The sequence below is a fragment of the Notolabrus celidotus genome, chromosome 6, assembly GCF_009762535.1.
Source record: "Notolabrus celidotus isolate fNotCel1 chromosome 6, fNotCel1.pri, whole genome shotgun sequence".
Classification (NCBI taxonomy): domain Eukaryota; kingdom Metazoa; phylum Chordata; class Actinopteri; order Labriformes; family Labridae; genus Notolabrus; species Notolabrus celidotus.
Window position 1 is genome coordinate 26,618,820 of NC_048277.1, and position 20,018 is coordinate 26,638,837.

Genomic DNA, 20,018 nt, shown 5'->3' on the forward strand with positions numbered 1-20,018 from the left:
CTTATCTTTCCCTGAAATGTTTCTGGCTCACTCTAGTGTTTACATATCTCCCCCAGGTTGTATTTAGGTCTAATAATCGGAGGACTGCAGAGGAAATTAACATTATTCTCTGTTTTATATGTCTATGCTGTGTATAACAAACTGTTGTCCAATAAAAAAAAAAAAAAACAAGTCTCAAATTTACAAAAGCACCAATATGTCAGTATAAAAGTATCTCAAAAGACCGTAATTTCATAATCACACGAGTCAAAAGATGTCAGTTCATGATAACAGGAGGAAAAAAAACACAATGCATAAAATTGAAAATAGATTTATTTGAAAATATTTCATTTTGTGTATTTGGTTTATAAGGTTTATTTACATAAGCCCTTCAATGTTTTTATTTTTAAATTTAAGTCTGCGTACACCAGGATTAAATAAGTATAATGATTCAGTAATTCTTGGCCTAAACTTGTACCATGAATCCATCAAAATCAAGCTTGATAAACATTTTAACATCAAAATGGTAACAACTCAGTTTGTTCAGAAAGCCAGTTATAAGTACTCCCGTTCTTTTATCATGTTATTCTTTAGGACTCTTGAATCCATACGATGAGGACTCTTCATTAGTGCCTGATGTGTCCTCTCCCAGGTGAGATACCAGTCCACTCAGGTTCTCCCTTTATCACATCAAGATTTGAAGGATAATGCTCGTAGATTCTTTTCAGTTTATGATATTTTAAGCACAAAAATGAACAAATCAGGCAGACTGACGGTGTGAGATGACTCAGCAGTGTTTTCAGAAATGTTGCTTTTAGAGGGTTCATGCAGTTACAGTCCCAAGTGCTACAAACATGACGGTCAGTTAAACGTGCTTTTTCACTACAATCACATTGTAAACATTGTCTCTAAGGCCTCAATGAAAATAAAGACGGAATAAGAAGTTGTCTTTTTTAACCATAATGCTGTAAATGTACAGAGGGGATACAGACAGTGTGTATCAAGAGGGGCAGACAGGATTCAGCCTTGCTTCAAACCTTTAGTATTATAATAAAAACCTGTCTGACTATGAAAATATGAATACAATTATCAAAACTATCACCTTTAGCACTTTAGTTTACACCACTGACCAATCTAATTTTAAAACTGCACACCCACATCATCAAAAGGTCCCGTGTATCTGCCGTGCAGCAGCCCTGCACATTTAGAGACGGTGTTGGTAGGACCACAGCAGATACAGTATGTAGTGTCGCACTGATACATGTTTAGAGGTTGTCACTGGTTCCAGTGTTGTCTAGCGTTATGAGAAGGTAGCAGTGAGGATTTCCTCTTGCTGCTGGTGATGGAGGAATCCAATGCCGACAGCAGGGGCGGGCAGAGCAGGTCTGCTCACTAACCGAAGCTGAGGAAAGCAAAGGACATAGTCAAGTACTTGTGATATCGTCATTTAATCCAGCTGCACTGGGTTTTTTGAAACACTGCTCACCTTGCAGGCCAGCTGCTGCTCAAACCTAGGAGCCACAAACGACCAGGGACCCATGTTCTGAGGCTCCTCCTGACTCCAAACAAATTCTGTGGAGGGAATAACACCAAAAGTTAAGAAAGTGAAAGGTGTTTTTTTTTTCACTCTTTAAACAAGCAGAAGAGAAACCGCAGCTCAAACTGACACTGGATTTCAGCGTGTTTCTAGAAGGAAGGCTGAGGTGTAAACTGATCTTTCAGGTTTTGTTTGAGAAGCAAGAAACCCCCATCCATCACAATGACCTTTGAGTTACGCAAATTAGTACAACACCCAGTGAAAGAACCAATCTTCCCTTCCTCACACACCTACACATCCTGACCTCCTGCTGTGAGTCACTCAAGGCCTACTGCTGCAGCGACACTATGACAGAACTGTGGCTTTTTCTATTTTTCACATATTTCTGTGTTGAGCTTGTATATGATGAAAAGTTGACTCCATGACTCCAACAGGCTCCCTACATTTAACAATATGTTTTATGATAGATCATTTTTATGTTCTGATTTGTTGATTAGTTGCTTCATAGAAAAATAATCACAAACAATACCAGATTCTGTGCCTCAAGTACCGCGCTCAAGAAACTGGACACTGTTAATTTTAATGACGATAAATGTTCTTCAACGACTCATTTTTTCAAGACGAAAACGAGACTATGACGGGCTAAAGTGCATCACTTGTAATAAAAACTCAGACGAAAATATGTTTTGATTTCGTTGACGAGACGACGACAAGACGAGAACATTAGTGGCGGATCGTCGGACATTCAGAATCCATGTTTCCCCCCCCTGTGCGTCTTTAAAGATGACAAGTGATGACTTCCTGTAACAGGCTGAGTTATTATATGAGGGTCAAAGTGTTAGCTTGGTCTCTACCTGCAGCAGGTGTCCTTTATGAACCAGCTCTCCTCACCTCCATGCATCTGTCTCATCTTCATTGATGATTTTCACCCCAGGTGTGCGTTACTGACAAAGACACAACCGGGGGACGTCTGTTTGATGTTTGCCGTTTTTGCTGCTCCCACCGTAAAAACCTCCGCGTGAAGAGCTTGATTTAATCCAGTTTGGTGAAACATCAGACACCTTCAGAAAGTTTTGATAAACTCCTACTCATCAAAGATGCAGATGCATTTCAGAGTGCCGTGAACTGACTGTCCAGTGCGCCTGTCACTGCGAGGTGCATTCAGGGACCGTCGTAAATGTGCAATACAGCTCTGTAATGGCTTTTTTCTGAGTCAAGAGAATCAAAATACAGTCACAGTGGTCAAATCAAGAATGTTTTCTTTATACTTTTTAGCAGGACCAGGCTGAATTATTCACCTTTAAATATTACACAAGCAAAGGTGTTAAAGGAGTCAAATGTTGACGATTTTAACACTTGGTACAACCCTGAAACAATATCTGATTGACAACATGAATTATTTAAAGAGTGAAGATGTTTCGGCAAAAATCAAAGACTAAAATGTTTTGAGTTTTCGTCGACTAAAACTAGACCAAAACTATAAAGGACTGAAAAGACTATAATGTGACTAAAACAAACAGGCATTTTTGTCTAAAGACAAAGACCAAGTCTAAATCTAAAATAGCCGCCAAAATTGACACTGCTCTTTATCACTCAGCTATCCACTTTGCCACTAATGCACCCTTCCACACTCACCACTGCGATCTCTATAAATTGGTGAAGTGGCCCTCCCTTCATACCCGGCAGCTTCACCACTGGCTTCATTTCATATACAAGTCAATCCTGGGCAAGACACCTCCCTACCTGTCCTCTCTTCTTCACGTCACCCAAGCCTCACCGACCTATCGCACTAGGTCCAGTAATTACATCAAGTTCCTCATCCCCGGTACTTCTACTGTTTTCAGCTGTAATTCCTTTCGTTTTGCAGCAGCTAACGACTGGAACAACTTACAAAACACCCTCAAACTCTCAACTTTGACTCCACTCACAACCTTCAAGCTAAAACTTCAACAGTTTTTAGTTGACTGTTAGTCCTGCTGATCACTTTGGACTTTACTTACATGCATACTTTTGTACACACATACTTTTTTTTACACCTTGCACACATTGCTTGTTACTTGTCCACTTTTGTTCTATTCATGTTTGTATGTCAGTGTGTGTATGTGTTCCTGTTGGCGCCTCTTGGTCAGCTAATGTTTGTAAATGAGAACTGGTTCTCAAAAATTTTTACCTGGTAAAAATAAAGGTCTACTAATTATTGTACAATTGTACAATTCTACAATTTCATTTAGCAGATACTTTTGTCCAAAGCGACGTAAAACACAAGCAAGAATTAAGACTGGAGGGAAAAACCTTAGTAAGTGTGACAAAGCGCTTCAAGTTGATTGGCCCCAGGTTCTGCCATCTAGTGCCAAAAGAAGTGCCAGTTTTTGGGGTTATTTTACAGATAATGTAGCCACTGCTAATGAACAATATCGTTCAACATTCAATAGCATTCAATATTCTTGTCATGTGTGAACGCTGAATAACTGCAGTTGTCAAACAGCTTTTTCAATTCTGTCTTGTAATGTTCTGACTAGGGAGGGGGGAGTGGGGGGTGTCCAGTTATTCCACGACCACTCAATTGAGTATAATATGTAACTAAGAATGTGAGAAAAACACAAATAAAGTCTATACACAAAAAGAGCTGTTGTTGTTTTTGTTGATTGCAGAGTGATGTGTGTAAAACTTGATAGTGATTTCTTGTACAGTAAAATGTGTCACAGTTTAACCTTCTTCTGAAAATGAAAATATTTAAACAAACACCGTTTATGCACCATTAGAGCCTTTCTTTTTTCTCAACCTTCAGCTCCTTCACATATGAAATGCTTCACCGTGTTATCTCTGTTGTCCTTGCTGCTGAGTGCTTTGTTTTGTTTTAACTTGTCCTCCCTCACAACCTACAGCTTCTGTTTTAGTCAGAGGATCAGAAACAAAGGAATGGATGTCGACACTGTAGCCAGTGGTTCCTTATTCTTGAAAAACTTTTGCATAACAAAATGAAGCAATCACAGATGAAGTGTGGATTGACACTCATTTTGTTCAGCTGAATAACAAAAAACACTTCTGCAGTCACCCTGCAGTGAATTCAAATCTGTGCAGATCGCTGTGTGTCAGAAAAAACTAATGCATTAGCATTAACAGGCATCTTTACAAGATGTCTATGCTGTCTTGAGGACTCACAAATCAGAGGTGACTGTCAGACTTCTATTGAGGCTGCCGCATACAGCTGAAAAGCATTTAACTCACTATGACTCACATCTGCAGCTGCTTTTGTAATTGTTTTTCATCACGACACGCTCAGATAGAAGGAAGCATCTCTGAAGAAGTGCATTAAAGAAACATTCCTCCAAAGAAAACAGTGATTAAACTGAAGTAACATTCTCTTGTCAACACAGGTCAAAGGTCACTGTTAAATCCTTTTCACAGAGGACCCAGAGATAAGAAAAAAGATTTGTACAAAGAAGTGAAGAATTACAATGGCAAAATCTGTAATATGGCCAAAATTGAAGGACTGAACACACGAGCTGTGATTCATTCAGCATGTCTATGAACAGTGAAGTGTGCGTGGTGGTGTTGGTGGTGGGATGTACCTTTGGCATTGGGGTATTTTGCGAGCTCCTTTTGCAGAGCCTCCAGTGGGAATGGGCACAGTTCCTCCACACGGATGAGTGCAGTGTTCTGGTTGGCTGCTGATGTGTCCCTCTGCTTCAGCAGGGCATAGTAATGCTTCCCTGAGCACAGCACCACCCTCTGGACACTGCATGGAACAAAATATTAAACATCCATACTTAAAGTTTGGGTTTGGGTTGTATGGAGGTTTTTTTTTTCAACAAATCTAATAAAAAATCTTAAGTTAAGGATCATCTCTATAGCATATCATCTTTCTATACTGTGCATACTGTAATAACCAAATTATGTAATGTTGTGACTTCCTGTACCTTCCTGCTGAGACTGAAGTATCACCTATCACAGGTCTGAAAGATGTTCCTGGAGCCAGTTCAGCCAGACTGGAAGCTGCTCCCTGAAAAAGAACAAACATTACTTAGTTGACATAAATATCTTGGAAAGTGTTTATTTTTCAAAGTATCAGATTGGGGTGTGAATAATTTGACTTTAATGCAGCAATTCAACAAAAACACCAACAAAGCGGAGAACTTAAAGGCCCTGTGAGGAGTTTTGAACTGGCTGAGAAACGGACTGAAAATGATACTGATGCCTCCTTATGACCTTCAATAGCAAACAAGACCATCAGCAGCAACACTGGCACCTTCTCTGTTGTCATTTTTAATGCCTGAAAGCGCCCTGAGGGGGTAGGTGTCAGACCAGATGATGGACATCTCTCTCAGAAACAGCCATTATTTGACTGTTTTCATGGAACATAATCATATTGCCTGATAAAGTTGGCTGTTAAAAGACAACAGGATGAGTTTTTTGTTGAAAACACTGCTTTTGCATGTATTGGACAAGAGATAAGAGGTATCACTTTGTCCACAAGGGGGCGCCAAAATCAATACAAAGCAAAAGATCCTCACAGCAGCTTTGACAAGCATTTCATTTAGCAAACAAAACAGGTAGAACTTTCAGATTTATTTCCTGTTAAAACTGCTTCTGTTGTTTATTAATCTTGTTCAGTTTCAACATGATTATGTTGTTTCTGTAAAAATGCACTTGCAGGCGTCCTTTTTGAAGGATTTTTTCCCAGTCTGGTATTCAAAAACCGGCAAAAGTGAGGAAAAACAAATCTGAGAGAATTTTCAATCCTACTAAGATTTAGATTATCAAAAAGTGAAAGCTCATTCCCATCAGTTCATCATTTCAAACAGGACTCATCACACCCCTTTGTATCTTCAGTGCTTACAGAAAATCTGAGCAGAGTCTTAGGTCCAACCACAATGAGAGGTTTGCGGAAGTTTCGGATCATCTGTCTTCTGAGCAGGTGGAAGTACTGAGCGGATGTGGTGGGATTGACCAGGGCCATGTTCACAGTGTCGCTGTCCACACCCTCCACTTTACTGTCACACATCTATGAGGCAAAAGGACAACTAGTTAGGAGTCATTTACAGAGAGCACAGCATTCAGCTTGGACACAAGTGGTAAATCTAGAGTCTGTAAAAGATCATGGGTGAATGAAACAAGAAACAGTCACAGCAGACAAGAAGCAATGTTTAAACACACTGTACCTCTACACCAGGTGTGCTAAGCTGTGGAAAATTCACATTCAGCAAATGGGGATGAAATGCTGAGAATTTAAAAACAGCACATACGCACGTTCATTCAGAAATGGAAACATGATTTTGGTGCTGAATATATAAGATACTCCACAGAGCCCACATAACTCCTCTTATACTCAGTAAAATGAACAATCAGATCTCCCCTCTGTGCATTAAATGTAAGGAAAGTGTTGGGGGACACTCCCATTACTTTTGGGAATACCCCAAGATTTCTAGATTTTGGAGTAATATAGCACAGGAATTGAGTGACATTTTCTCAGTGAAGGTTTCCAAAGACCCAGGCCTTTTTATACTGAGCTTACCTTCCAGAACACTTTTCCCTGAGTCGAACTGATATTATACTATTGCTGATATTGCTGTCATATATACATTCTTAGTTACTATTATTATTCTGTTACTGATATAATAACTATTATCAATATTACTTATTATTCTCTTATCTGTTTTTGAAGATACCCTAGCTTGGATGGTGGAATATTTATTTACTCTATTTTTTATTTTTCTATTTATTTATTTCTTAATCTGAATGTTTGACCAACAATTGTTTCCAAAAATCTCTCTACTGTAAAGAGCACTGTTATTGTTTTGTTTCTTTTGTTAAAATGTGAAAAATCTTTAAAAATCTTAAAAAAAAAACAAAAAAAAAAACAGAACACACTTTTTTTTGGGATAAATTATAAATAACAAATCTGTGCAGTGCGTTAGTCAGCACTACTTTTCTATGCATACAATACAGGTTATAACAAATCCTACCTCACATTAAGGCAAACACACTTTATGATGGGCCGTATACCAAACAGTCAATTTAAGACATACATTGTGTCTGTAATCACTTCTTACTTTATACATAGTGCACAACATTTCCCCACTCTAATCTTTTTCATTCTGAGTGACAATGATGCTCTTCTTAAAGCTTCCAATGATGGAAAGTTGGCCCATGTCGTGATGACTCATATTCAATGCTGGCGGTGTGACATTTACAGAGATTACTTTGATTCTATCCATCCATCCATTATCTATACCGCTTATCTTGTTTGGGGTCGCAGGGGGCTGGAGCCTATCCCAGCAGTAATTGAGTAGGAGGAAAGGTACTGCCTGGATGGCTCGCCAGCCAATCACAGGGCTAATATGTAGACCGACAAGCAGACACGTTTGAGTGGCCAAGAAACCTAACGAGCATGTCTTTGGACTGTGGGAGGAGGCAGGAGTACCTCAAGGGAACTAAGGCATGCACGGGGGGAGCACGCACATGCCACACAGAAAGAACCTAGTCGAGATTGAACCCCTGTGCACTTTGATTCTATCCTCAGTTTGGGGCTCACTATAGTCTAGACTTCAGAGTGCATATTAAAAAGCGGTGGCTAATTTTGCCTGCTGATTGCTGCTGGGAGAATAAAAAGCATTACTTTTGTCCATTTCTTATTGATTTCTGTTTCTGGAGTGTGAGTAATGTCTTCTGCACTGCATTGTGTTGCTTTGTACTGAAGACAGCTGGCATGGCCTTACACGTCTGCATCATCACCTGTTTCGCACTATTTTTGCACAAATAGCAGTATTTGTGTCTACACTGCAAAGCTACAAAACTCCTCCTCCGCCCCTGCTGTAGTAAAACATTAAGCTTCCATGAAAACTTCTCAGGTGGTTTGGTATATTATTAAGCAACAGCCAGTAACCTGCAGGACTTGAACTTGTTATTGATGCACTACAGACTATACTGGAAACATGCAGGACATGTGCAAGATGGTCATGTGAGGGATGTGACCCTGACATTACTATGGTGCTTTACCTGTTACTTTCAGATTTTGAATGACACACTTAGGCAATGCTGCTTGTTAGTTTTTCCAGAAGGGGTAATCTAGAGTTGAATTTTAAAAATATGAGAATATCATGAAAAAGTTCAACAGTTTCCATCAGTTATTTAAGAGCGACAAAACATATTCTAGACTCATTCCATGCAAACTAAAAGGTTTCAAGTGTTTTTTAAGTTTAATTTTCATAATTATGGCCTATACTGCTAAAATATACATATATATTTATTTAGATTTTAGGTTCACCATTATTCAAACTGAATAAATTACTATCATCTCTATCTCTCGGTCTAGTTCCGTACACTCAACCACCATCATGGGGAGGACAGCTGACTTCAAAGTTGTCCCGAAGACGATCATTGACACCCTCCACAAAGAGAGTGAGCGATAGATGGACATTGCTGAAAAGACTGGCTGTTGGCAGAGTGCTGTATCGAAGCATGTTAAAGACTGAGAGGTAAGTGTGTAGGTAGGAAATTGGTGCACAAGCAACAATGATGACTAAAGCCTTGAGAGGACTGCTAAGAAAAGAAGATGATCCAAGAACTTTGGAGAGCTCAAGTCTGTGCATTCCAGGCAGTAAACGTTACGACTATACAGATCAGACAGATGAGAGAGTTAGAGGCAAGCTACAAGTGAAAAGACGGTAGAAAGAAAAAGAAAGATAGCGATACATTTTGAGAAAAAAAAGGGAGATATACAGAGGAGTGAGACGGAGAAATGGAGCGATACAGATGACTGCACTTGAGAAAGTTTAAAAAATAAGGAACTAGTGACCCTCTCCATAGAAGAAAAGTGTTCAGCGAAAATAGAGAATTTAATTCAGACTGGACAGACTCATTTCTGTTCATATTTCCGTCTGGGAGAGCTAAACTAGCGTATATCATATGTTCAGAAACCGTGGATGAAACATGAAGGTTTTGAACAAACATACAAATTTTGCTGGAATGTAAGCTTCTTTCAGGGATTTGAATTCATGTTTTCGTTATTTATATATCAATCATTCTGTGTTTTCCTTTTAATAATTTCATTTTCAGTACAAATGGTCACATAAATATTCACCAGAATGCAGGGAAGTAAGTATTAGATCCTCAAGATTTCCTGGGGGAGGACCCCCAGACCCTCTCTTGTTACCTCTGCCTCAGTGTTTAAATTAATCCTACATTCTGGGTATTAGGTTTGAAAGAGAGTGCTGTTCTATTTTCCTCGCCCCTCAAACAGCCTGAGGACACCACTGATCATTCTTCTGTTCATCCTGTGTGATCAATAAGTGCACGTGATTAACACAAGTGGGATATAGTCCATGTCATAAAAATCTCACTCCTGCCAGACACTCAAAGTTGGCAGCCCTGGTTAAAATATTTTTTAAAAAAGTTTTTTGAATCATACTGATTTCATTTAAGTTTACAGTGGGGTATTGATTTCATGCAGATACAGTATATCCCACTAAATAGTTAGACATCGTGATCTTTCAGACCTTTGCTTCAAGAAATTTTCCCTAACTGGACCTCTTGCAATTTTAGTTAAATACCCCTGTCTTAGAGTCTGGAGGCAGAGTAGAGAGACAGAGAATCTGAAGTGTGTTAAGTCCAGTGTGTAGTTTCTGCTGTCTGAGATGATTTGGGGCACCATGTCATCTGCTGGTGTTAGTCCATTAGGCCGTGTTTTATCATGTCCAGAGTCAACACACCTACCTACCAGGAGACTTTAATGCACTTCAAGCTTCCATCTGCTGACAAGCTTTATGGAGACGCTTATTCCCTTCTCAAGCAGGGCTTATCACCTGCTCACAGCGCCAAAACTACCACTAAATAGTCTGATGACCATGATTTTACTGTACTTGATGGGCCGCAAAAAGACCTGAAACTCAGAGAGAATCTGTGGCGTATTTGTAAATAGGAAGCTGAGAGACACCTGACCTAAAAGCACACACAAGCTAAAGGCTGCTATCAGAGCTACCAGGGCTATGATCAACACTTCAGCAGTGCCACAGACTGATCGCTGCCATGCCAAGATGGACCTGTATATACTGGAGCTTTCAGAAGCTAGGATGTCAAAATGAATGTAATAACACACACGATTTAGTAATAGGGTCTGACATGAGTGAAACATTACAGCCCCACAGACCTGCAGGAAGCGCTCCATACGACAGGACGAGTGTTCAGGTCCGGCTCCATCGTAACCGTGAGGCAGCAGGATCACCATCCCACACTGCAGCAGCCATTTAGCTTCACCTGAAGAAAGAGCAGTTTCAGTCTGATGCATGAAGACTTTCCAAAACACCGAACACATTATCTGTTAGTCAAAGAGATCAGAGGTTACCTCCAGAGAGGAAGGTGTCAAAGATGATCTGTGCTCCGTTGAAGAAATCTCCAAACTGAGCCTCCCAGATAGGAAGCAGCTTCGGCTGTGCGATACTCATGCCATATTCAAATCCAAGCACCGCCTCCTCCGACAACGGGCTGTTACACACCTAAAGACATCAGACACTTCATGTTTCATATCTCAAGTTGCCATAATTAAGACACATTATGTTTAAATTGATGTTTAAAGGATTTCACCTCCAGGAAGCCTGTCTGCTCTGGGCTGATGTGGTTTAAAGGGATGTACATGTCGTTCGTTTCTTGACACACAACCATTGCGTGTCGCTGACTAAACGTGCCTCTACCAACATCCTGTCCGCTGATTCGAATATTAAAGCCTGCAACAATAATAATAATATAAAATAATCACATCCGTTCTTGTCAGCAGTAAAATGTATTGATTACTGAATTTGATCTGACGTATTCTCTGTGAACACTGACCCTGAGAGAGGAGAGAGCCAAAAGCCAAGGCCTCTGCTGTGGACCAGTCCAGCTTGCTCCCATCTTCTAACTTCTGCAACCGAGCCTGAGTTCACAAAGGAGGAAAGAATAATAATGTCCCCACAGTGAAGCCAGCACCAGATGATCTAGGGGAGACAGGCAGTGAGGCTGTACCTGTACATGTGTCTTTCCTAGGTGACTGTGCAGCTGGGTTTCCTCAGGGATGTCCACAGATTTTGCCCCAACATACTGCAGCAGGGGAATGGGGACACCTGTGTCCCAGGTGGTGACTTTGGTCTGAGGTTCCACCAGGTCCCCCCAGCGGCCCTGAAGGTTGGTGGGTGGGGGGCTGTACAGCATCATGTTGGACAGCTTGTCATTGAGCGTGCTGTAGTGCTTGGACTTGATTTCATCTCGCTCTGCATCGGTCATCAGCCCTTCAGAGATCAGCTGATCTGAGTAGGAGTCAGGGACGCTCTTACGGGATCTGAAGTGCAAAAATGTGACATCTTATGTTTTAAATACAACACAATGTACTCCGAACACTCAATACCTACGGGAAATAGATGGAGAAAAGTGCAGTGAGAGAGTTAACTGTGTACATATGACGTACCGGATGACCTTGTACATGGCCGGGTTGGTAAAGAAAGGCTCATCCAGCTCGTTGTGGCCCCACTGGCGGTAGCAGATCAGATCCAAGATGACGTCTTTCCTGTAGAGTCGCTGATAATCTACAGCCAGCCGAGTGGCCCGCAGCACCTCCTCTGCATCATCACCATTTACATGGATCACAGCACAGTTCACCATCTTACCTGTGACACACATGTGAGCATCAGTTTGTCATTATGGTAGGATACGAGACACCTGTGTGAAGAAACTGTTTTGGTCTTTTTTGAACTACTGTGATCCTCTTTACGTGTTTGACTGACCCACATCGCTGCAGTACAGAGAGGATCTCCCTCTCTCAGATGGAGTGGTGTATCCCACTTGATTGTTCACAATGAGGTGGATGCTTCCACCAACTCTGTAGTGAGGGAGGTTTGAAATGGTCAAAGTTTCAGGAACGATCCCTTGGCCAGTGAAAGAACCATCACCGTGGACCTGCGAAGCAGAGGAACAGAGCGTGTCCAAGTTTAGGAAACACAGAAAAAAGTTTGTACGAGGACTTTTTCATCAGCTTAATTATAACATGAAGGCCCAGAACGGTTTCGTGTCTTCGAGTGGGAGCTCTGGATTAAGGGTAAAGAAGACTTCACAAGTGGACTCACTCCTCTCCCCCTACTCAAAATGCATGGATCCAGGAGATACTGTGTTGCATTACATTAGAAAATATTAGATACTCCCTGATGGGTTCTTTAAATATATTTTACCAGCAATGGCAGCCCCTCTTAGATTATATTGACTCCCTGTCTATTTATGCAGAAACGGACAGCTAACTGAGCATATTCTTCCCTTTCCCTTCACTTTGTTTTATTCTATGTATGTAGCTTTAACACTTTATTTATTTACCTTTACCCCTTTTTCTTTTTTTCTTTTTTCTTCCATTTATTGAAAAACATAATTCATCTGTATCACTGGTATGTCTTTGCACTTTACCTCTCCTCTAAAGCTTGGAGTGACTTCAACAATACACTACTTGTTTTCAAGTAATAATCGACTATTTCTGTGTGATCTTGCTTTCCCTAATGTATTTACATGATATTGCTCTTTTTTATTTATTTTGTTTGTCTACCCCTTATTAATGTCTGTATGAATGTGAGGTGTGTGTGTGTGTGCTGTGATCAGTGTCCTGGGGTGGGTGGGATCTTAAGGGTGTTTCTGTTGATGTGTTTTATAACTTCATCCACAGAACTCTGCTCCAACTGTTATGTGTCACAAAACCTACGGTGCATTTGTCTGTGCATAAAAATCCAATAAAAAACTTTGGAATAAGAAGGCTTCACGTGGCATATAGAAGAGGTCTACAGCTTTCGAGGAACAGTGTTTGGAGACACATTTGTAGATCTCTGAACGGCTTGTGGCAGCAAATATAAGTAATCCACTGTTGCATCCAATGTGTTTGTTTAAAGATAAGAGTCTTTGTTTGTAAGCTAACCGGGGTTAAAGGATAAGCCCAAGATTATTCTAAAATAGTTAGGTAGTTGTGTGAAAACTGCAAGAGTTATCATGCCTTGTTATTCTGTATAATAAAACTTCATTCTCATGTTGAATCTATCCCAAATAAATATGAGGCTCCAGCTTCCTGCAGCATTGAATAAAGAGATATTACTTAAAGGTTGTAGTTAGATATTAATTCCCCTTGTTTTAATGTACATAAGGGAACCTGACAATTGTTTTACAGCATACTTGAAAACCTATCAAGGTACATGTCACAAACTTAACATTACACTATTCAACTATTTTACCTTGTGACCATTCTGTGTGAGATTGCAGTATGGTGCTTCTTTTATCGCCACTCTGTGCTCTGAACAGCTGTTCTTGCACTATGTGACTTGGGTTGAGGTTGTTTGATTTCCACAGAGAGGTGTTCAGCACTTTCAGACACTGCTTTCTAGCAGACAGCCCTGGTGGCCAATACTTTCCTACTCATAAATCATATTCTCTGTTCGTACATTCTGACAAAAGTGAAGGGACTTTAGAAGACACAGATAAAGGAAATACAAAGACACAGTGTCAATGAGTGCCAACTGTCAAATGACTCAGTGCAGTACATCTCTGACTCACTTTAAGGTGTGTGTAAGAGGGTGAGTCAGAGTCTGATATTTGAGGTGATTCCGAGTTATCAAAATAGAGAAGAAAAAAAAATCTAAATGTTGCTTTTAAATTTGTTGTTTGGTTATAGACAACCTTTCACAAGATGGTTGACTGGACCTGCATCCAACATACAGGTGTCCATAAGTTATATTTTCTCAGTTCACGTAAAGTCATAAGTTAATGAAGATTGAATAATGCTTTAATTAGCTGAAAATATACAATTTAAGGTACAAAAATCTGTAAAAGCAAGTGAGTTCTCTCTTTTAGGCAGCTGAATTCTGCATCTACATGAGCTGTGTCGACAAATATAGAGGAAAAGACCGTAACACTTAAAGGAGATCTTCTATATGCATCAGCTGATCACTGATTTGTCCTCAGAATGACTGGATAGAGTAGCTTTGCCTTACAGTAAAGAGAGAGTGAATCTCTGTGACACTTCTTACATCTGCTAAGTTTGAACTGTATTACTCTCGAGCTTGTACCTGCAGGCAGACGACTTGGTCTCCCGGCTGTGCATTGTCTTCAGATGAATAGTCTCCCTCTTTCCTCAGCTGCTGCCTGGCTCTGGCTTTGCCCTGAGCCACAGGGTTGATCGCCTCCAGGTGGGACGGGTTGGGCAGCATGGTCACATGAATAGGGTGTGCAGCTCCGAAATCCAACTCCACTGAGGAGGTGAGGTGGGAGAGGACGTCCCCGGTGGCAGGCGAGGTGTCGGGGAATTCACTGAGGCCGCGCATCTTTCTGAACATGAGCTACAGAGAAGGATCATGGGAGAAAAGCGTTGCTTGATGTGATCTGATCTCTGTTTGAACTTCAGTTAACTCATGCTGAGGGTTACAGGAGAGCAAAATCAACAATGTCATTTAATCAAGTCATGGATTGTTAGAAGTATCTTGTGTGATCTGCTGATTAACCTCTGGTGGGCACTTCAGCAGGCCTGACAGGAGGTTGAGTCGGCCTCTGTGCGGCATGCCGATGATAATGTCAGTAGCTCCACTGTGCGCAAGCTGATAGAAAAGCTCGTGGAAGAATCCCATCATGCTCTCTGCTCCCTCTCCTCCGTAACGTTTCACAGTAGCAAACTTGGTGGCCAGAAAGTGGTCAAATTCCTACAATAGGATGGAGAAAAATAAAGAAATTGATGTATTAACAAAACATTAATAAAAATATCATACTTAAATAAGTGTTGATGATGTTATCCTCCTTTTCTTTTATACATACTGACTAGCCTGATCAGACAAGCCTCATCATATTCCATTATTAAAACTCATCTTAAAACCCATTTTTATTCCTTGGCTTTCAACCCTGCATGAGACTCTACTCCTGTTTTAGTGTTTTATGGTTTGCTTTTCTTTATTGTTTTATTGTTTTATTATCCTGTGTTTTAATTGTTTTCTGCCTGCGTTGTTTGTCTATTTATGTACAGCACTCTGTTCCGGCTGTGGTTGTTTTAAACTGCTTTATAAATAGAGTTGAGTTGAGTTACTGACCTGAGACTCCAGCATGATCTTAGCCAGCTGTTTCCTCTCCTCTGTGGAGAAACTTGTCTTCTTGAGTTCCTCAAAGCGGTCAGCGAACCATTCTCTCTCCTCCAGGCTGCTCAGCTGACTGGTCTCTACTGACAGGTGTCCACAGTATGCTTCCTTCAGGTAGGCCTGAACCTCCTCTACTGAAGCCTCTGCTTTGCCAAAGTGCCGTAGACCTACAGGAGAAAGACAGCACAATGACGTTTCTCTGCTTCTTCAGTCTTGCAGGCACAAATGCATAGACTGCATAGTACAGTCCTCCCATTCATTGTCATTTATTTTATTTATTTATTTATTATTAGTATTATTATTATCATTATTATTAGTAGTAGTATTAGTACTAGTATTATACTCTTTTCAAAAAAATATTTTTAACTAATTTGCTGGGGTTTCTCTTTTTCTTCTTATTACTATTTATCATTATTAGTAGTTCTTTTATCTTTTACTATATTCTTGGATGTTGTTCTTGTTGTTACTGTACTTATAGAGTATTTGTAAATATGTGTGTGGGTAGGAAGTTACATGTATGAATACGTGTGCATAAGCATACAGACGTAAATTTGCTGATATACAGGTATATATGAAGATTTTTTAATTTTTTTTATCATTATTTTTCAACTTATTCAATTATTATTTTCCCCACTTATCTTCCAATCCCCTTATTCTGCATTGCCTTCCCATGCGTAACCACAAACGGTGATTACTGTTACAAAAATTATTACTGTTTTCATTATTATTAGTAGTATTATTATTATTATTGGTAGTACACTTATTACTCATACTACATTAATATTAATCCACCTCATACTCCCCATACTCTCCCCCCTCTTCACTCTTCTGTCGCCCCACTATTTGTCATTTCCCTCAATTTGAGACCCTCCCACCCTCCCCTTAGTGCCTTTGTACTTTTATTCTACTTTTCTGCTGGTTTTTTTTTTTTTTTTTTTTAAACATCAATTGATTTTCTTTGTTTGTCTCTTTTGTTTGTTTTGTTTTTGCCTTGATTTTCCTTTTATTATTAGTATTACTATTATTACCACTTCTATGTCTGTCTGTTTTTGTTTTTTTATTGTTGTCCATATTCGTGCCTTGTTTACGTGTTACTCTATCTACTATCACTTGGTCACCCTTTCTTGTAAAACACAATAAATATGTTGTTATTACTCATACATTAATGTTTGAGCAGGATTTTAATTTGGTATATGGATGAGGTAAGTATTTAATCTTTTTTTTTTTTATGATTTAGAGTCCCAAGTGACACTTTCAATTATTCTTTTATCCATCCATTACTCAGAAACACTTCATTATGAAGTTGAGATTAACATATCACATATGTGTAGTCAAATGTTTTGTTTTGTTTTTACCCTTTGTATATATACTCAAATCTATAGTATGGTCAATATTTCCTAAAATGCACAAGACAGTACCTTCATTTTGTACTTCTCTACAATAAATGTTGAGTAAATATTATTATTATACTATTAATTATTAATTTAATGGTAATAATCATGGGAACACATCGATATTATTGTGTTGCATCATTAAGAAAGAGGTTTTTTTTCAGTGAATAAGTGAGCCTGCCCATAAGAGGTCATTGTGTATCCACTATTATTGTTTCCTTTTCACAATTGCTGAGAAATTTAAGTTATCAGAGAAGTGTGGACGCCATAATGGATGAACAGGATCTGATCCATGGTCTATGACCTTACCTTCTTTGGACTCTTATTCCAGGATGGCTGATGTTTTTTCGGCACTCAAAACAAACAAAACTGGAAGGACTTTTGTTTTTACTTTCACTAATGTTGCTATACTGTTGTATCTACCTGTCCATTCCAAATAAAGATACAATTAAAAAACAAAAAAGGAAGGGTCCCTCTTCAGCTCTCACCTACCTGAGGTGTTGAGTTGTCCTGTGATGGTGTCACTCAGCGTGTCAATCTCCGGGACGCTGTCAGCAACAGGCATTTTAGGTAGTAATGGGTTAATTTTAGCAGACTTGTGTCCATGTGCTCTGTATGCCTCCACCAGACGAGCAAGGCCATGATCTGATCAGAGAAGCAAACAGAAGCTGCTGTCAGGATGAGACATCTTAAACCAGGCACACTTCAGCTTTAAATCACACTGCAGCTTTAAATCACACTGCAGCTTTAAACCACACTGCAGCTTTAAACCACACTGCAGCTTTAACCCTCCTGTTATGTTGCAGGTCAAATTGACCCATTTAAAGTTTAAAGTATTATTTCACATTTCTAATGTCACAGTGGATGATAGGCTAGTGGTATTCACATTCCATCTTAGGTAATATATGCCTGACAAAACAGCTAAATGCAGCATAAAAACCTGGGAAGCATGTGACAGAAGAGGTGTCTCGTGTTAATTTGTTAACATCACTTCATAAAAAAAATTCAAAATGAAATAAACAAATATCTAAGTCACGTAAAATGATTGTATTTATATTTAGGCCTTTTCAATGTGCATAAAAGAAAATAAAAGTTTTAACTTGAATTTTCATAAAACGAGTGAGTTAACCTCATTGAAGCATGATCTGTGAGGATTAAAGAACACTATTGCACTAAATATTGATTTAATGGTTAGTAATGGAGTTAATAATGAGATTTTAAAAAATCTTAATTGGGATTTTTTGGGGGTTCTGACACTTTTGGATGATTAAATACACAGGAACATGATTGCTCTTCCTGAGAAACATAACATAACAGGGGGGTTAAACCACGCACACTGCAGCTTTAATGTCTGCCACGCTGTGCAACTTTGACTTCACATAACATCCCTCATCAACAATGGACCAAAGGGCAATCACTGACACCCTCAATGCTGGTACACATGAGACTAAATACTCACAGCAGGTACAGTGTATTAAAGTGTGTGTTAAAGTTTCCTGCAGAGCGCGTTAATAACCCGTACTGACCTTGGTTGAGCGCCGCGATGCGCTCACTCTGTAAGTTGTGCTGGCTCTCCCTCTGTTTGGGTCGGTACCCGTAAACTCCTCTCTCTGTGTGATAACAGGAGCTGACAACCTGCCGAGCCACACTCGGGGGGAGTCTGCTCAGTGACTTCCTCAAGAATAATAATGCCGACATGTTTTTACAGAATAAAGATTAGAAAGTGAATCAAGGCTAACACAGATGGCTACAAGACGGCGGCCATACTGCTCAGAGAAGGACAGCGTGGGCGGAGACGCCGCACTGGACGCCGATTGGCCGGGGTCCTGAAACCGGTTTCACAACTCCGTGAGGAGGAAACATTAGTCTCTCTTTTTGGGTCATTTCGTCGTGGAATTACCAAAAACATATTGTGTCATTGTAACATACAAGAATATATATATAATACAAAGTACAGAGTAGTACTCGTGACGTAGAGCAACAAGTGTCAAGCGACAAGGTTTAAGATGCGTTCATGCGATCCTTGAAAATTACAAAATCCGTTTTTAAAAGTTGGAAAGCCAGGTTTCCTTCTGTTTTTGTTTAAACTTTTTTTTTTGTTTTACTTTTTATTAATCTTTTTTTCAATTGACACACAACAAGCACACATACAGGAGATGTATTCCTTTACACTTAATCTTTACATATCATCAATGAGACAATTTCCTACATCTAAAATCTTTGTCACTACATTCTTATCATCTTATTTAACAATGTACATTCATTGGTTATAGTGTACGTAACAAAAGTGTATTCAAGGTAAAATTGAACTGAAATTAGTAAATCAAATCAAATAAATAAATACAATTCGAGAGGTGACTAGAGCTTAGAGCGCCTGTATCACTGGTGCCCATGTATTGAAAAACCTGTTTGAATTCAGCTGTAATCTTGCAGTGATTTTCTCCATGATAAAGACAGCTTTAACTCTGCCTCTCCATTGCGTAATGCTGGGAGGTAGCGGATTCAACCAGGATGTTGTATTTGTTTTTTTGGCGATTAGAAGCAAAATTCTTAGTAAGGAAATTCTTGAAATAACTCCTTTTTTTAACTTCATTCTCTTTAAATGACAGGAACTCTTCCTCTAGTTTGGATGTTGTTTTATGTCTTTGAAAGTAATTTCTGAGTTGTAGAAATTTATAGAAATCATATGTTGATAGGTTAAATTCCCTTTGAAGTTGCTCAAAAGATTTCATAGTTTGATCCATGAACATTTGTGCAATATATTTTAACCCTTTGTTTGCCCAACTCTTGTACCCTGCATCCATAGTTGATGGTATAAAATCTGGGTTTGCTGCTATTTTTGTGACCCTGCAGATGGAATTTGACAGTCCAAATTTCTTAAGTACTATTGCCCATATTTTCACTCTTTCCCTAATCCATTCATTATTAATTCTTATGCCCTTCTGTATCTTTTCAGTCAGAAATGGATGTGCTTCCAAGGGTACCTTCTGACATGAG

General features: G+C 39.5%; 1 protein-coding gene across 1 annotated transcript; it reads right to left on the bottom strand.

Moving 5' to 3' along the window:
- Window positions 1-693: 693 nt before the first annotated feature.
- Window positions 694-19,009, bottom strand: dhtkd1 (dehydrogenase E1 and transketolase domain containing 1). The gene is made up of 17 exons (XM_034685965.1): window positions 18,548-19,009; window positions 17,514-17,666; window positions 15,586-15,797; window positions 15,010-15,204; window positions 14,578-14,847; window positions 12,271-12,442; window positions 11,955-12,153; window positions 11,516-11,828; window positions 11,342-11,426; window positions 11,099-11,238; window positions 10,860-11,010; window positions 10,665-10,771; window positions 6,357-6,521; window positions 5,437-5,519; window positions 5,089-5,255; window positions 1,466-1,551; window positions 694-1,381 (listed from the first exon to the last, which is right to left on the bottom strand). The coding sequence occupies exons 1-17, from the start codon at window positions 18,717-18,719 to the stop codon at window positions 1,280-1,282; spliced, it is 2,772 nt and encodes a 923-aa protein (XP_034541856.1). The 5' UTR covers window positions 18,720-19,009; the 3' UTR covers window positions 694-1,279.
- Between the last annotated feature and the right edge of the window lie 1,009 nt (window positions 19,010-20,018).